The 17,788-nt window shown below is 39.1% G+C and overlaps 1 protein-coding gene across 1 annotated transcript in view; it reads left to right on the top strand.

The window, feature by feature from the left end:
• The window catches only part of ca10a (carbonic anhydrase Xa), a 337,301-nt gene that overhangs the window by 23,493 nt on the left and 296,020 nt on the right, over window positions 1-17,788 (top strand). Inside the window, exon 2 of the mRNA XM_066664825.1 lies at window positions 13,544-13,604. Within this exon, the coding sequence (XP_066520922.1) occupies window positions 13,553-13,604 (52 nt within the window). The 5' untranslated portion in view covers window positions 13,544-13,552. The remainder of the gene's footprint in view (window positions 1-13,543; window positions 13,605-17,788) is intronic.

Here is a 17,788-nt window from a genome sequence, read left to right as displayed (position 1 = left end):
GTTTTAAAGGATTGACAAATATTTTCCCTTAGTCAAAATTTGAATGCTGAATTTGAGACTCATTGATTCGATCTGTTAATGAAGTCATGCTAACAAAGGGACCTCTCTGAAACCTATGTGCATGATTTTTTAAGCCTGATAACTTAGCTGAAATATAATAGAGTAATATAATAATGTTCTGGTCCAAACACATACAGTCTGACCTTAATAAAATATATACAATTATATAAAATTCATAGAATGGGGTAGGGTTGCAAAGGGATGAAAAAATTGTGATAATTTTCCAGTAACTTACCATGGAAAGTTTGGGAAATTTAGGAATTTATAGGAAATATTCTTTCCAATTCCATTTATCCAATTCAGGGTTGGTGGGTCTGGAGCCTACCTGGCATCACTGGGCACAGGGTGGGAACACACGCTGGAGGGGGTACCAGTCCTTTACAGGGCGACACACACACTGACACCTATGGACATTTTTGAGTCACCAATCCACCTACCAACATGTGTTTTTGGACCACGGGAGGAAACCGGAGCACCCGGAGGAAACCCACGTGGACACAGGGAGAACACACCAAATTCCTCACAGACAGTGGAGCTGTGTGACTGTGACACTACCTGCTGTGCCACCGTGCCACCCTAATAGGAAATATTGGATAATTTAAACTATATCATACACTATCGTCAATGTATCTTTTTTGTCAACAGTGGACATGAAGGCATAAGAATACAAACAATGATGACACAGATGATGTATGTGGCGTTCTTCTGTTGAATAAAATGACAAAGTGTAAAAACCCTAAAGCTAATGATCTTCAAAATGTTAAATAAATAATTAAGTATTAACAGAAACCCATTGAGGCAAAAAACATGAGTAGCTAGCCTGTGCTAGCCTTGGTACGCTAACCTATTGCTAGCCTGCTAGCCTTGGTAGACTAGTCTCTTAAATGAAATTGCTCAATAAGCTTTTCTGATTTAGCAGATAGCAAGCAACTGTGAGATTACACCTTGAATTAAGAGTTGATTAAATGTTTCAATGCTATTATTGTCAATAAAAATATGAACCTCGTCAAAACCTACCTGACTTTTGACATGTGATGGAGGAATGAATAGTGCAGTGGGTGTGGTGTGAATAACCCTCATTGTGTGAGGGAAGGTTATACTTCAGTATATTTTTACCAACTGTATATAAGTTTCTCACATTTAGCTTAAATTATTCCCATTTTACTCCCATTAATTCCTGATAATTCTCATAATTTTGCAACCCTAGAATGGGTAACAAAAATTATAATGATTTGCATTAGTGTGGTACTGATACCAATACTGTATCAATACTTAAAGACAGTATTATATTGACTACAGAGAGCACAGATACCATAGGGTCACTACCCATTATTCCCTACATGTAGTACACAGGGCCCTTTTCGGTACACACCCCATGAAGCAGATAGTGACGTGCATACACGCTGATAGATGCAGCTCAAATCAATGTTGGGGCAGTTATAAACAGACTGAGTTTTTCACACTACACGACTGATTTTGTCGATTTTTAGAGACTGGAAAAATGTCACACACTACACGACTAGGTATGACAAACTACACGACCACAAACTCCCCAACTAAATGCGTTTCCTAGGACACATAGATAAATATGGACATACAGATAGCTGCGATTCTTATTTGTACTGCAATTGGTGTAGATCCACAAAGAACACATAAAAATGTCCTTGGGTCATGGATGGGAAAACATAGTGAGCCACACAACACAAAGAGACCACACTGACTATGTTCTCCTACATGTAATACTTGTTATTTGGGTACATGTGCATCCAACAGTATGTAATATATTGTAATTGTTCATTTACTCTCACCATTTAATCTGTACTCTGCATGTGCATGTGTTTACTTTTTGTGCTCTGTTCTCATTGGCTGTTGAAGGGAGTTCAGCCTTGGGTTGGTGGAGAGTTTACTCTATGCGACTACGTCCAAAGTTGGGTCGATAAAAATATAATGTTTGATATGCTGCGACTGGTCTGAAACGCGATTTCAAGGCAAAAATACTTAAAATCGGACAAAAATCGTGTAATGTAACCTCAGCGTAAGGCATGCAAGAACACTGCACCTATCTAGTAGTTAAGATAGAGTTGGTATGGGCACTCTGTATCGGCAGATACTTGAACATGAAATATCGGATTCCTTATCGGAAGGGAAAAAGTGGTATCGGTGTATCCCTAATTTGCATCCCTATTTTGCATGCATTTGTTCATTTTATATTTTTGTTTTTTACCAATAAACCTGAGGGGTCATGAATCCTTTAATTGTTTTAGTTCACTTTCTGTTTCACTGGGGTGTAAAGATGAGGTGACACAGGCTAGCTCAGTTCCCCATTACAATGTTTAAGATTAGAGAATACACCAGTGGAAATGTAAAACATACTACTGAGCTTCTTAAATCAGGCAATAGAAATAAAAATTGCTACACATTTAAATTCCGGAACTATGATGAACCCATGTGCTAAAAGAAATGCAGTTTATTTTACCTTACTCTTGAGTGTCCATTCTTTTGTCAGTGCTTTTTTGTGGAGAGTATGCATGCTGTGGGTGAGTATTTTTGTATATATCAGCCCAGTGCTGGATATTGAAATGTCATGATGGTCTACACTTCTTCAGTTGTTGCTGGGTGATATTTAGAGCCTGATTTTCTAAAGGTATGTGGGAGTTTAAGGTGTGAGCACAAGCTGACAAGTCCTAGAGCTTTTGTAAAAGCTCTGCTGATCACTGTAGCAGGCTTAGCGTCTCTATGTTTTAAATAATCTTTTTCACAGTTAGAAGGAACAAGACTCTAAGCTTTAATGTTTTCTTTCAAGTTGAGATCCAGATCCCTGCCTCACTGCATCCCTCTGTGCTGCTTTGTAACTTACAAATGAAACTATTGGCCTGTTTATTCAGAGAGAAGATCAGCTTCATACTTTTTTATTCTCCTTTGTTCAGCCTGGACAGCAAAACTGTGTGGGTTATGGGGCACAGAGGAATCATTAGCTGCTTTGTTCTGTTGGAATTGTGTGCAGTTTTATAAGATTACAAGCTATGACTTCTTTGCCAAGCTTCCAAGCAGAAAAAGTCATAAAGAATCACTGGAAAAAAATATGAAAGCATTTTTAACAGATTGTTTTTCCCAGATTAACAGTGACAATGACAATATTGAGAATTAATTATGTGCTTCTCACCAAGCAGCTACAACCTCTTTCTCTCCACCCCCTCACACAGGCTCCAAAGACTTCTAAGAACAAAAGAATCGCCACTTCTTACAGTGTGTAGGTGAGGTGTTGACTGGTGCCAAGGACCAGGACAAGAAAGAGTAGCGATTGTGTGATGTGACAGAGTGAACATGATGTATTAATGATGTGGATGTCTCTCAGTTAATGAAGGGCTAACTCACATAGCAGCCGGGGGCGAGTGTCCTTGAAGAAACATGCTCTGTCCCACTAATTACAAAAGTAAATGTCCATAGGCTTGCGTTCTGACCATGGCAGAGCCAGTTCCCATAGGAAGGAAAAGTAATATATTATTATTTGTAAAATTGCTATAGTTCCAACAGCAAGACCTGTTTACAGCCTAATTAATAACCATGTAATAAACATAATTTATAAACCGTTTTGATTTTTTTGGGGGGAAAGTGATTCTGCTTTCATTCCACCGTATTATGCACTAATCTAGAAAATACAACAATTTACCATATTGTCAACAGCGTTATATTTTCATATATATTTAATATTCAGAATTACAGTTAATATTCATTCCACCTGAATGTTTGTAAATACTTAGCTGTTGCTTGCTTTCTGTTTCATTAAGGTACATTATGTTGCCAAAAGTATTCACTCGGCTGACATTTCACGCATCTGACATCCCATTGTTAATCCAGTGTTTAATATGATTTTGGCCCACACTTTGCAGTTATAACAGCTTCAACTCTTTTGGGAAGGCAAGGTTTTAGAGTTTGTTTATGGGACTTTATGAGATCAGACTCTAATGTAGGATGAGAAGGCCTGGCTTGCAGTCTCTGCTCAAATTTATCCCAAAGGTGTTCTATTAGGTTTAGGTCATGCATGGCAGTCAAGTTCTTCCACACCAAACCCACTCATTTTTGGACTCTGTATGGACCTTGATTTGTGCATGTTGGAACAGGAAGGGGCCATCCCAAAACTGTTCCCACAAAGTTGGGAGCAAGGAATTGTCCAAAATTTCTTGGTATGATGAAGCATTAATAATTCCTTTCATTGGAACTGGCTGAGTCCAACTCCTGAAAAACAACTCTATACCATAATCCACCCCCCATCATCTTTACACTTGGCACAATGCAGTCAGGCAACCCAGACTCAGCCATTGGATTGCAGTTAGAGAAATATGATTTGTCACTCCAGAAAACACGTCTCCACTGCCCTAGTCCAGTGGTGGCATGCTTTACACCACTGCATCCGATGCTTTATATTGCACTTGATGATGTAAGGCTTGGATACAACTATTCAGCCATGTAATCTCATTCCTAAAGCTCTCTATATACTAATCTGAAGGCCACATGATGTTTGGAGTTCTGAAGCAACTGACTCTGCAGAAAGTTGGCGACCTCTGCTCACTACACTCCAGCATGCTCAGTATACTCTGACTCCATGCTGTCATTTTACGTGGCCTATAACTTTGTGGCTGAGCTGCTGTCGTTCCCAATTACTTCCACTTTGTTATAGCACCACTTGCCATTGACTGTGGAATATTTAGTAGTGAGGACATTTCATGGCAGTACATGTTGCATACGTGGCATCCTATGACAATAACATGCTGGGCTGTTATTTACTCAGCTCCTGAGAGTGACCAATTGTTTTACAAATGTTTGTAGAAGCAGTCTGCATGCCTAGGTGCTTGGTTTATACACCTGTGGCCATGGAAGTGAGTGAAATTCAGTTATTTGGATAGGTGAGTGAATGCTTTGTCAGTATAGTGTATGAAGGTGAGGTGATACTTTAGATATTTATTCAAATCAAATAAAATATAGAAAGATAGAAATATATGTGCCTTTATAAATCTGGCAACGGGAAAATGAACAAGCAAATGAATCAGCATATTTTAAAATGATCACTTTCAAAGAACAAAGCAGCAACTTGTGGAAAAAAAAAAAACTGAGGATTTTTTTATTCCATCCTCCATAATACGATGGATGTATTAGTCAAGCAAATCATACAACTTATCATTTTGTCATCACATTTGTCCAAATATTTAATATCCAGAACTAAAGATTTCAATTAATGTCTTTTTAGTTTGCTGTAATGAAATGGCAAATGACTTTAACTCAACCCCATTGCTGCTTTACTGTGTACATTAAGCTGGAGTGCCACACTATTGAAATAAATGTCTTCCTTCTCAGTCCAATATGAAAATGAGTATTAGAGCAAGTTTTAAAGGATAACGGTGTTGAAGCTCTCTGCTCAAGTGAGGAATTAAAGCAATTTAGCTGGCTGTGGCAGGAGGTCACAGTTCACAAAAGTTATCAAATACTTCTGTGAGAAGAATGACTTTTTAAATTCCCTTCACCTCTGGGGAGAGTCAGCTATGAGAGAGATGTGCTTGCAGAAGCAGGCAAATGAATTTACGGTAAACTTACTGCTGCATGACATCAGCTCTAGATTCCATATCAGCACTGATTCATACTCTCTGTCATGAAGTACTCTTCGCTGTTAAGGATATTTTTGGGACCTGATCGTAGATGTTTGCAGATTCAGCTGCTGGCACATAGGTGTCTTTTGTTTTCAAAGTAATATTTCAACAGATGCACACCAAACTGAACACCTCTCTGAGCCAGAGCTACATAAGAATATTGGCACCCATTCAGTTTTTAAGACTGCAGTTTCCAACCTAAACTGAGCAGTTGGTCGCCCCACCCACCAACTGCCCACTCAGTGAGGTACAGGGTTTAAAAGGCACTGTAGAAAAAAAAGGATAGTTCATTTACATTATATTTATGGCATCTGTCCAGAGCTCCTTTCCAGAGTCCCTTATGGTTTTAATGATGTTACACAGAGAGGTGCATATAGAGCTTGGAGTCTGTCCGAAGTCTCTCATATTCCTTAATGTGGTCTCATAATGGGGAGTTGAACACAGTAGACAGAGTGATGTTAAAGAGCATCATTAGCTGCCTTTTAGCTCAGTCACACCTCCAGCATTTTTTAAAGAGTCTGGTTGAACTTTGTAATCATGGGATAAAACATATGTAAGATACATATGTAAATTGTTTGTAAACATATTTAAAATAATAAAAAAAATGCCTGTATTTTACGCTTAATGCCCCAAAACAATGGACTTGCCTGCTTTTTAATGGATGGTGTTTTTGTGTGTGAGGAACGGATGGTGTTTTTGTGTGTGATGAACGAATGCAGACAATACATATAAAAAGGTAGTTTGCTTTCAACTGTGCTGTTCTGCTCCCTGGGTGCTTTGGCTGGCTGCCCACCACTCTCTCTCTCTCTCCCTCTCTCTCCCTCCCTCCCTTCCCTCTCTGTGTGTGTGTGTTCAGTGCCATGGGTGGGTAAAATGCAGAGACTTAGTACCTGCAACCAAAGTACCTGATGATGTCTCACACCACACAGCTGTAACAAAGCACTAAATGAGGAATTCTAACATTTCTCACATCAGTAGACACAATCCACCCAATCCCAAAACGAATACCCCATTGTGTTTTTTGTATATATATTGCCAATGGCGAATCTGCCAAACTTGGTGTTCTCTGGCAAATGCCAATCACCCTGCATGATGTAGGGCTATTAGCACAAGCCCCACTTGTGGACGTTAGGCCCTCTTACCACCCTCATGGAGTCTGTTTCTGACAGTTTGCTCAGAAACATGGATATTAGTGGCCTGCTGGGGGTAATTTTGCAGGGCTCTGGCACTGCTCCCCCTGTTCCTCTTTGCACAAAGGAGGAGGTAGTGGTCCTGTTGCTGGGTTGCTGCCCTCCTACAGCCCCCTCAATGTCTCCTGGTGTACTGGCCTGTCTCCTGGTATCTCTTCCATGCTCTGGACACAGTGCTGACAGACACAGCAAGCCTTCTTGCCACATCTCGCATTGATGTGCCATCCTGGATAAGCTGCACTACCTGAGCAACTTCTGTGGGATGTAAACACTTCCTCATGCTACCTCTAGGGGTGAGAGCACTGACAAAATTCTAAATTGACCAAAACATCCCCACCCATTTTGATGCAATATTGATGGAGTGCCCTTGATCTGCATATTCATGATGAAGGGAAGCATGTTTTGCATTTTGAATTATACCTTGTTCATGACCCAAGCCTGGTGCCAGGGGAGGTGTTTGTTGAGGTAATGCCACACTTCCCAATCCATGGCTCAGTTTTGTGTTTTGTCTTTTAGCTGCTCCCACTCAGGGTTGCCAGAGTGGATCATTACAATCCAAACATTCAACTTGGCACAGATTTTACACTGGATGCTCTTCCTGACAAAACCCTCCCATTCAGCTGTGCTTGGGGCCGACACTACAAGTGCACGGCATGTGCACACACAGTTACTGGGATGCTCAAACACTAGTGGGCAATTCCACATCACCAGTCAACCTCCAATATGGGGCAGGAAGCCAGAGCACAGAGTATAGTCAAAATGCATCATTCTGTATTTGCTGCATTAAAATGTGATGTTTGAGTGAACACCCACTGCAAATTTCCTGAACGGGTCGATGCTTGTTGATTGATTATAAATGTGGATCTCCTGTTAATTCTCTCCTGAAAAATTTTTGGATCATTAGCTTTTTAAAAATTATTTACTTTTTGGTTATTGATTTCTTGTGCTGCACTTTTTGTCCTCTTTTACCTGTAGATTATTAAAAATGTCTTCTTTCACTTATTAAAATACAGCCAGGAGCATGCCTGCAGGTTACTGATACCTTCAGAAACTGAAGAATTCATGCTGGAGCTTTGTAGTCACACATTTTATTTCTGTATGCCATTTATTTTGGGTTATGCAATTATGAACTTCAGTTTGTAAACACTCCATACCTGCAGGAAAGCTGAGTCATTTGTCTTGTCTTAGGAGAAATGTGGTTTGCTTTAGGAATATAGTATTAATTCTACATGAATTATCAACATGAATTAGTACAAGCCTGTGAGAAAAATGTAAAGTGAAGCTTCATGAGGACTGAACACAACTTTTTGTTTACTTTATTGTATTTTTTCTCCACACAAATGCAAGGACATGTGCGAATTGAACTGAATTTTTATGGATTAAAATTAGATTGCATGAATTTTCATAGTAGCCTGTGAATGGCAGATTGTGATTATGTGGCTGGGCCAAGATCACTCTCTGTCCCTTCTGTGGCTGAGAGAGGCATTAAAAAAATTATGGCAAAGCACTTTTGCACCACATATTAAAGACTGCTGCCTTTACCTTCCTGATTTTTGCTGGACTGCCTACAGAGGTGGCCTAGAACAGGCATTTTTGTTTACTGACTGACTGACTCCTAATGTATATCACAGAGAGGACTTAAGGTGGCGCTACTAGACCCACTGTTGTTAGTTCAGCGTTCTGTGCCTTTCCACCTACATAAACTGGTTCATGAACCAGACATTTTATTCACAGCAGGAGCCAAAGAACAGTAGGTTCTTCAATGTGACCCATGGCTGAATAATAGGAAATAAGACAGGAACCCACTCCGTTTGTGTGTGTTTCTGGGGCTTTGTTGGTGTGACAAAATTGCACAGCTCGGAACTCAGCATCATTTACACACATATTATTTCTCACAGAGAAGATGACTGCTGAATTTGTCTTATTTTGTGTGAGTGTGTCTTTGCCTGAAATATTGCAAAGAGAATTGGTGGGGAGACATTTTGTGGCATTAGTGTGTTTATAGAACTAGCATATAGCTGTGCACTGCCTCAATAAACTTCACATGCCTTAATTTATTTTGAAGTAATAAGTAATTGTAATTCTTAAAACCAACTAAATATTCTTGGTCTTCTTTGTTTCAAAGAGCATCTAATGTTTATTTTAAACAAAATGAACAAGAAAAACACTGATGCTGATGTTATATATTATGAACTAAACTTTACTTTTTTAATTTCTGCATTTATTAGTCCTGGGGTGGCACGGTGGTGCAGCCGGTAGTGTCGCAGCCACACAGCTCCAGGGACCTGGAGGTTGTGGGTTCGAGTCCCGCTCTGGGTGACTGTCTGTGCGGAGTTTGGTGTGTTCTCCCCGTGTCCGTGTGGGTTTCCTCCCACAGTCCAAAAACACACGTTGGTAGGTGGATTGTGTGTTGCCCTGTGAAGGACTGGCGCCCCCTCCAGGTTGTGTTCCCGCCTTACATCCAGTGCTTCCGTGTAGGCTCCGGACCCACCTTGACCCTGAATTGGAAAAGCGTTTTCAGACAATGAATGAATGAATGAATGAATGAATGAATGAATTTATTAGTCTTGCCCTCCATATTTCCTATACAACACAATAACATAACAAAAACCGCATCTAAACAGAGACATTGATAGGAAGCACCAAAGCTTCTCCAGACCTTCCAATGACAAGGGTATGTATTTCGGGCTTTCCTGTTTTTGAAATGTCAGAAACACCTCTGAGACAGTGGCTATATGACTAACGGCAGTCCGGCAAAACTAGGCTTACCTAGTTTCTCTTTGCTCTTGTTGAAGTTGGGATGGCATATTTGGCTCAGGTTGGTGTGTTCTCCCTGTGCCTGTGCAGATTTCCTAACCTCTGATCCCAACCATGCTCTGGACCCACCACAACCCTGAAGTGGATGAAATAGTTACAGAAAACTATGAATGAATTACTGAAGTTTCAGTTGTTCATATCTAACCTATACTGTTATAAAGCCCCACATAATCAAATGTATCAACATAATGACCCAACTTGTTCATTACCAAAACACATCAGACAGATTTATGGCCTTTAAACTTTATTATGAGGCTGTCTAGTGATGTCCTAAAAAAATTTATGGCCCCACGTCTGACTGGAAATATCCTTTATTTCACTGGAGCACAGAGAACAATGTCAGCAGGAAAGCCAGAGGTGTTTAGTATAATGATATCTCTGGCAGAATGATAAAACTGTTATTTGAGAGAAGCTAAACAGTGTTTGTATCGCTTGTCACAGACATGATAAGGGCTGTAAATAATACCAAAATGTGGCTCTGAAACTCAATTAGTGCAGTGAGCATTCCAGCAGATCCCCCCTCAAATGGCAGTGATAAGAACAGCACAATAGTAGGAGAAGAGACACTTCAGAGGAACCCAGCCACTAGTGTCATAGATAACTGTGGTGTGTGTTAAAGTGTGTGGTTAGAATCACAACTCCTCACAAATGATAAACTTCTTCATGCGCTCAACTGTTGAGCAGTGCGTTCAATTTATAAAACAGGCTGTTTATTGTGGTGGAAGAGAGGGATGTTCTCGAAACAGCACTTGTTTGTCAGTCTGTACCCAGTTTTTGAATGCAACAAACCTTCACTCTCTCAGTAGCCATGCAGGTTATCTCCTTGTAATTTCAGAACATGGAACAGACATGTGGCTTAATGAGTGTCAAACTCACTCATTAATTCATCTTCTGTGACTGCTGTATCCTGGTCAGGGTCGCAGCGAGTCTGGAGCATCATGGGCACAAGGCAGAAACAGACCCTGGACATGGCATCATCACAGGGCATCACTCTCACACTCACAGCTATGGCCAAGTGTTATACAGTATTCCACATTCCAAAATTTGTTTATGGATTGTGGGAGGAATCTGGAGCACCTGGAGGACACCACAAAGACCCTAGGAGAACACTCCTCACAGATTTTTCTCACACCCACAGGACCATGGAGCTGTGTGGTGCCATCACGCCGCCCAAACTCAAACTCATGTCTATTATGTCTGTTATTTAGCTATAGCCTTGAAGGAAGTAGGAACAATCAGGGGACAAGTTTAGCTGCACAACAATTTTGTGTCCCCTTCAGAAAATGCAGGCCTCTAGTATATAATTATGCCAGAATTAAAGTTATTTGCATGACAAATATTGGACATTGTAACTGCAAAACAGTCCAGCTTTGTGTTTGTTTTTGTGTGTGTCACTTCCTGCTCTGTTTCTGTGTTTTCTGAGTTCCCTTGTCTACCATGTGCTCTGTTTTGTTTTGGTTCTTGTCTCCACCCTAGCAAGGCTTTAGTCACGCCTCAGTCTCTGCCCTCTCGTTATCCTTCCCAGGTGTTCCTTGTCTGTTGTCTATGTTCTTGTGTTTTTATGCCCCTTTGTTCTCAGTGCTTCTTCGTCTGGCCTTGTGTATATGAGTGTATAGCATGTTCTAGTTCTTTGTTTCTAGTCCCCTGGTTGTGTTTATTTTCTGTCTGTGCTTTAGTTTTGTTAAAAAACATTATTACTTGTTCACCTCTTCCTCCTTCGACTGTGACTGTGTTTGGATTTGTTTGGGCCTGGGTGAGTGTGTTGTGCACTTTGGTGCTCCAGCTGTGTACCACATGATTCATTCTGTATGTTTGGTACATTTGGGACCCATCACAACCCAAATCAGAATGAAACGGTTACAGAAGTTAAATGCACGAATTCATAGTGGTGGTCTGGACTGTGCAAAAGTCCACTTTTACGTTCTCAGTAGCACTGAAAATGCTTGGGATGACTTGAATCTTAAGAAGTAGAATATTCAACAAACTCATAAGACTGATCTTCAGAGGAAACCTGGAACAACATTCTCATATGTTTCCTTGAAAATCTGAAAGAATACTCTCAAAAAATAAACGTAGGGTATAGGTAAATTATTGGTCACTAAAGGTACAACTGTACGGTCCAGTTGTATTCCTTAAAGGTACATCCCATTCGTAAATTAAACCACGTATTTGATTTCAGATGTGGTCAGATAAGCCTTTTCATTGTTATTGACTGTTTGAACCTGAAATCAATTACAACTCTCATCTAAGCAAAAGCAATTTACATAACCATCTTTGGATTGCAGTTGTCAGGCGTTAGCCAGGTGAAGAGTGGCCAGCAGCTCTCCCTCTGAAGAAGTGCCACAATCTCTGATCATATAAATTGGACCTGAAGCACAAGGTTAGTTGGCAGGCTGGATGAGCTATGACAACACTGTTACAACACAGTCCACTCCAGTGTGACAGCTTTTGACGTATTACACCCTGAGCTGTACTTTACTCCTTTGTCCTTCCCAACCGTGTCACCTTGTGTCAGCTCACAGCCCTGGCTTTTTTATTTATTTATTTTTTTGTACCTGGTAGAAATATTTGATATCTGTTATATATATTTAGATTATAAGGAATGTGGTCACAAGGTTTAAAACAGTCAGTCTATATAAACCGATCAATCAGTCAGCTGATCGCTTGGTCAGTTTGTCAATTATTCAAAAGGTCTGTTCTATGGTCCATGAATAGGTTTATTAACAGATCAGTGAGATAAAAGATTGGTCAGTTAAGAGGTCAGCCAACTAGGGTAACTAAGATAGATATCTAATGATCATTATTTAATAATAACAATATTACTAGCAGGTACAGCTCCAGAGTCCTGGAGGCTGTGGGTTCAAATTCCACTCTGGGTGACTGTCTGTGAAGAGTTTGGTGTGTTCTCCTCGTGTCCATTTGTGTTTCCTCCACATGCTTCGGTTTCCTCCCACTGTAAAAAAAAAACACACGTTGGTAGGTGGATTGGCTACTCAAAAGTGCCCTAGGCATGAGCGTGTGAGTGAATGTGTGTGTGTCGCCTTGTGAAGGACTGCAGGGTGTATTCCTGCCTTGCAGCCAGTGATTCTGGGTAGGCCCCTGACACACCGTGACCCTGAACTGGATACACATTTACAGACAATGAATGAATTATTAATAATAATAATAATAACAATATGTTTTATGATTAAGCTGTTTCACCTTTTTAGAGCAGTTCAATTTCTGTGTCCAATATAGACGCATATTAACATAGCGTAAATGACTGTGTGAGGATGTGTGGCTACAAACCTTTGGACTTGTATTTGAATGTGTATCAATGAGAAAAACCAACATTTTTCCATCTGTTCTGTTTGTTGATTGTGGCATTGGTCAGAAATATAGCATTCAAAGTTTAGCAACACATCCTTTATGGTGGTAATTCCCAGTATTCATATGTCCAGAACCATATATGATTGCATTGCATCAGCTTAATCAATCACAGATAAAATTAATTTTGGTTCCAACACAGTTTATTGACGCATGCAATGTTCTTTTCTTGAAGTCTTTGGTGAATAAAACATTTGACTGTTTAATTCTCACTGTGGATGAATATGAGACACTGAAGAACAGTGTAATATTCTTCTGGATATCAAGTCAAAGATTCAGATTTGTGCCTGTTCCAATGCCTCAGTGTGTGGTGAATGCTGTCAGCATGTTGCTGTCAATACCCTGCATTACAGTAAATCAAAAAGAAATGCTCAAATACACGTAGCATGCATTGATGTGCAGCAGCTGTTTTTATTGTGCAGTTGTTTTTATTTTGCAGTTGTTTTTATCTTGTCTGTTTACTTGCAGGATGAAGATATGCCCCAACAACAGATTTCTTTAAGAGTCTACCTTGTTGATCGGTGCGACTGTAAGTAATCGCTTTCAGTTCTTAGAACCCTTATGTATTAACAAAATTATTTATACCCTATAGTATTTGGCTGTATTTGAGTCAGTAACTACTATTCATTCATATACATGGTTTACGGATTTGTAGAATCGGATCTGAAGGTAGTAAATCACTCACCGAGTGTGAGAGTCAGTTGGAGGTTTATTAAACACATGTGAAGTGAATTCAAAACTAGAAGAAATATTCCAATACCCCAAAATCAGTACAGAGAGATAAACAAGTCCAAAAGACAGAAATGAGCTTGTTTAATAAAAACAAGTTGTTTCAGAATTGCAGAAATCGCTCAAACTATGCTCTGCAACTATGTAGACAAAACAGAGCACTTAAAGGAACAATCTGTAATATATTTACCTTAAAAATTACAGCTTCAGAACCATTGTGATGCTTCACTGACCTATAATTTGGAGAATAGAGCCTCTGCCATTGCTACTCTGGGCTCAGCACTGCAGAAACTTCACTATGTAACAATTAGAGGAGGGTAGGAAACCACAGCTTTCCTTCCCCTCCCTACCAAGTTCAGTACAGTACTATAAAAGTTAATTGCACTAGAGGGAGCCCCAGAAGCAGAAAAAACCCAAATCTTGCCTAGTGTTTCTAAATGAGTAAACGACTGTTATGCACAAGTGTCCTATGCCATTGTGAACGTTTATACTTGTGTGTTGGTGTCTGCGTCACTCTGCAATTACACCAACAATTCACTAGGGCTGAATTCTTCAGCCCTATGTAGCACACAATATAGTGGTTTAGTATTAATTTTACAAATATTTAAAGTGCACTATCTGGACTTCTTGATTTGAGCATATTGAACCAAATCCATTGTGATCTGCGTAGACTTGATGAGTTACATTTGTGGAGATGTGCATATCAGGCCGCACTGCCTATGGCATAGGTTCAGCACACAAGCTTAAATTGGGTTTAATATTCCGGCCATCAGTTCTTTGTCCATCACTGATCACCACTGCCTTGTATAATTATTTATTTATAACATTTATCTGGTGCTTTTACTCTTTACACGGTTTGTTTTTTTTCTGTCCTGTGTTTCTGTTCTTATTTCTTTTCTAATTATATAAAGCACTTTGAATTGACTTTGTGTATGAAATGGGCTATATAGTTCAACCTGAAACGAGAGTTAATTAAGTTAAATGTAGACCTGATTTATTGGCCATTGAGATGCTAAACGAAGTAAAAATATTCAGGATTCCATGCCATTTCTAGGTCACTGTTCAAATTTCAGCAAATTTATGACACTGACCGTGTCAAAGTTTTAGTATAAAAAGGTCAGATCAGAGTCTTTTTTCTTCCACGTAAGCTCAAGTTCAGAACATTCTCAGGTGGACTTGATCTACTCCTGACAGGCTTTTATACAATATATAAGTGTTCATACCAAAATGTCTTTATTTTCATGTTCATTTTCATGTTTAACTCATACAAATTCTGAAAATAAAAGGTGCAACTGGAACATGTTTTATATTATAAAAAATGCCTTATAGAAGTTTTCCCATAGTGTTCTCAGTGTTTAAGGATTCACTGTCTATACGTCTATTTGACCTGACCTGTTTAGAACTGCACTCTCAGAAAAAATATATGGTGCAATTACATTATTGGTCACTAAAGGTACAAACAGTGTAAATGTACCTTTAAAGGTACAAGAGTGATTTTAAAGTATTGTTTTGTTCCCTAAAGGTACATTTACATTTTCTTCTCCAGACAAAGAAGTGAATGTTTGTAACCTTTCATTATATGACTGTGTCAAGTAAGACTTCATCAACAAGTCCTGGAGATGAAATCGGGTATATGAAATCAACACAAATTTAAAATCTACAATTATATAGAACAAGGTACAATTATGTTCCCTATCTGACGTTTAGGGAACATAATGTTTAGTTTTGATGATTTCTGAATACGAATCTTTAATTTGCTGATTAAAACTTTCAGGGAGATCTTTAGTTTTGGACACAGAAACCTTATTAAATACAAGTAACACTACAGCACGGCTTGTAGCTCAAAAATAAACAAAAACAAAAGTTAGAAGATGAAACAGGAGCTCTTTTTCACTGTATGTGTGTGTGTGTAATTTATCACAAGGCTCTGTTGTAAAAAAAAAAAAATATATATATATATATACATATATATTAGTTATTAAATATAATAACTAATATATAATTAAATATAATATAAATTAGTGTTAAAAACTTATATTCACTCATGCTTTCATGCATTAGTATTGACAGCACTATTTTTTTCATAATATGTGCCCTTTAAGGCTTTAAGGCAATGTGTCTTGCAACAGCTCTGTGGATATCAGAGGAACTCACTGTTTGCATTAAAAGCAAAATATTCTGTAACAGATTATTCTAGAGGTGACTGCAGGATCTAGTTGGTTTATCGGGATATGCAACAGCAAGGAAGTAACAGGCAGGTCTGAAATCCAAACCTCGGCAAATGCTAACCCTGCAAAAACCAGAGAAACTGGCAGAAACAGGCAGGAATGACAAATAATAAGCCCTGAAAATGGACAGGAAACTTTGCTAGAAACATGACAACTGAGAGTGTATATATAGAGTCCTCAGTGATTGAGAGTCATAATAATAGTCTCTGGTGGTTAGTAGGCCAGCATCAGCAACCGCTGATAGGCCTAAGCGGAGGTGGCAACTGGCAATGGTGTGATAACTTCCAAGATAGTTTCTCATACAAGAAGCCTTGCATAACACCACTCCAGAACCCTGTCACAGTTAATGCTGTTGTATAAAGTACAATCACCGGCAACTAGTTTTGGGTTTTTGGATTAATTTTTTCATCGTTATTTCATAATATTTTTTAACATTTTAATAGCAATACAATTTTTTAAAATGTTTTCCAACATCTAAAACATCAACTACAAACAAGACACAGATGGAATATGCACAAACTTCATTCTACACATACTGTCACAGACACACAGAAACTTACATAACAATACCTACTACCAGCCGAACCTTACTCAAATCTCACCTTGCCTAATCCTTAAACCTTACACTATCTATTAGCCTAAACTTACTCCTTTAACCATAACTTTAACCATAACTACTCTTAGCCTAACCCTTGCATTTACTGTAACCTTAAAGGTACACTATCATAGAATTTCCACATATATATATATATAACATCAAACAAATCATTTCAACATAAATGTGGTAGTGGATTTAAGGTTTCCTGAGCAGAGAAACAAGTCACTATTTGCTTTGTTGAGCTGTTCTCGAGACCTTGTTTTCACCCTCAGGATTGCCTATAGTCATACTCTGTGGAATCTTGGGCCTTCCCATGTCTGTTTTGCTCTCCACAACAAGACTGGCACTGCCCACAAAGCTTTCTCTAAGCAAGATGGTAGTTTCCATTGCCAAATATTCATGACAGCACAACAATTTACATGTTTTGTTTGTTTCTTCAAAAAAAACAAACAAAAAAAAAAAAACAACAGTCATTAAACAGAGTGAATCAAGACAAGAATCAATTTCGACTGACATTTCTGATCACCAAATTCTGCTGAAATGCTCCAACAAGACTCTGACTTAAAACTCATAGTTATTGTCCTAGAAATCTCTCCCGGGTCAACGACTCCTCTCCTTGCTAATGTGGGCTGATGGTGCACAGGGAAATACTGCTTTCTCTTCTCTAACTCCCTTCATCGGGTAAATTCCTGCTTCTCTCACTGCTGTGTAGCATGTGGCTAACTAGGAGAATGGATTTTCATGTTCCACCTTAAATGCTGTTGTAGTTACACACTGCTTTAACACACAAGTCTGAATAGACCATATTATTAGTCAGTTTCTTATTTGGATTTCCCATTCCAAATTAAAAAGAGCTCTAAATTAATCTTTGCCCGGCTCACCTGGGCTCATTCAGACACAGATTTCTTCTAGTGCACTGGACCTGTAGGAGCTTGGTTTTTCTACCGTACTGACTTTTTGTTTTTTATTTCTGTTTTCATTGCCTATGCACTGGTGAGGAGTGTTCATTGATGCCGGTGAACAGTGCCGTGAACATTTGCACCACCTGCACTCCCATCCCACAGTGAGTACCCTGAGCACATTAAATACTCCTGGTCTCCCTGGACTTCTATATTACATGTTGGTTGTACCCTTTGTGTAGGTGATTTCTGGACATCT

The sequence above is a fragment of the Hoplias malabaricus genome, chromosome 3 (genome assembly GCF_029633855.1).
Source record: "Hoplias malabaricus isolate fHopMal1 chromosome 3, fHopMal1.hap1, whole genome shotgun sequence".
NCBI classification, from domain to species: domain Eukaryota; kingdom Metazoa; phylum Chordata; class Actinopteri; order Characiformes; family Erythrinidae; genus Hoplias; species Hoplias malabaricus.
Note: the sequence above shows the minus strand (reverse complement) of the source record. Positions and strands in the feature narration are given on the sequence as shown.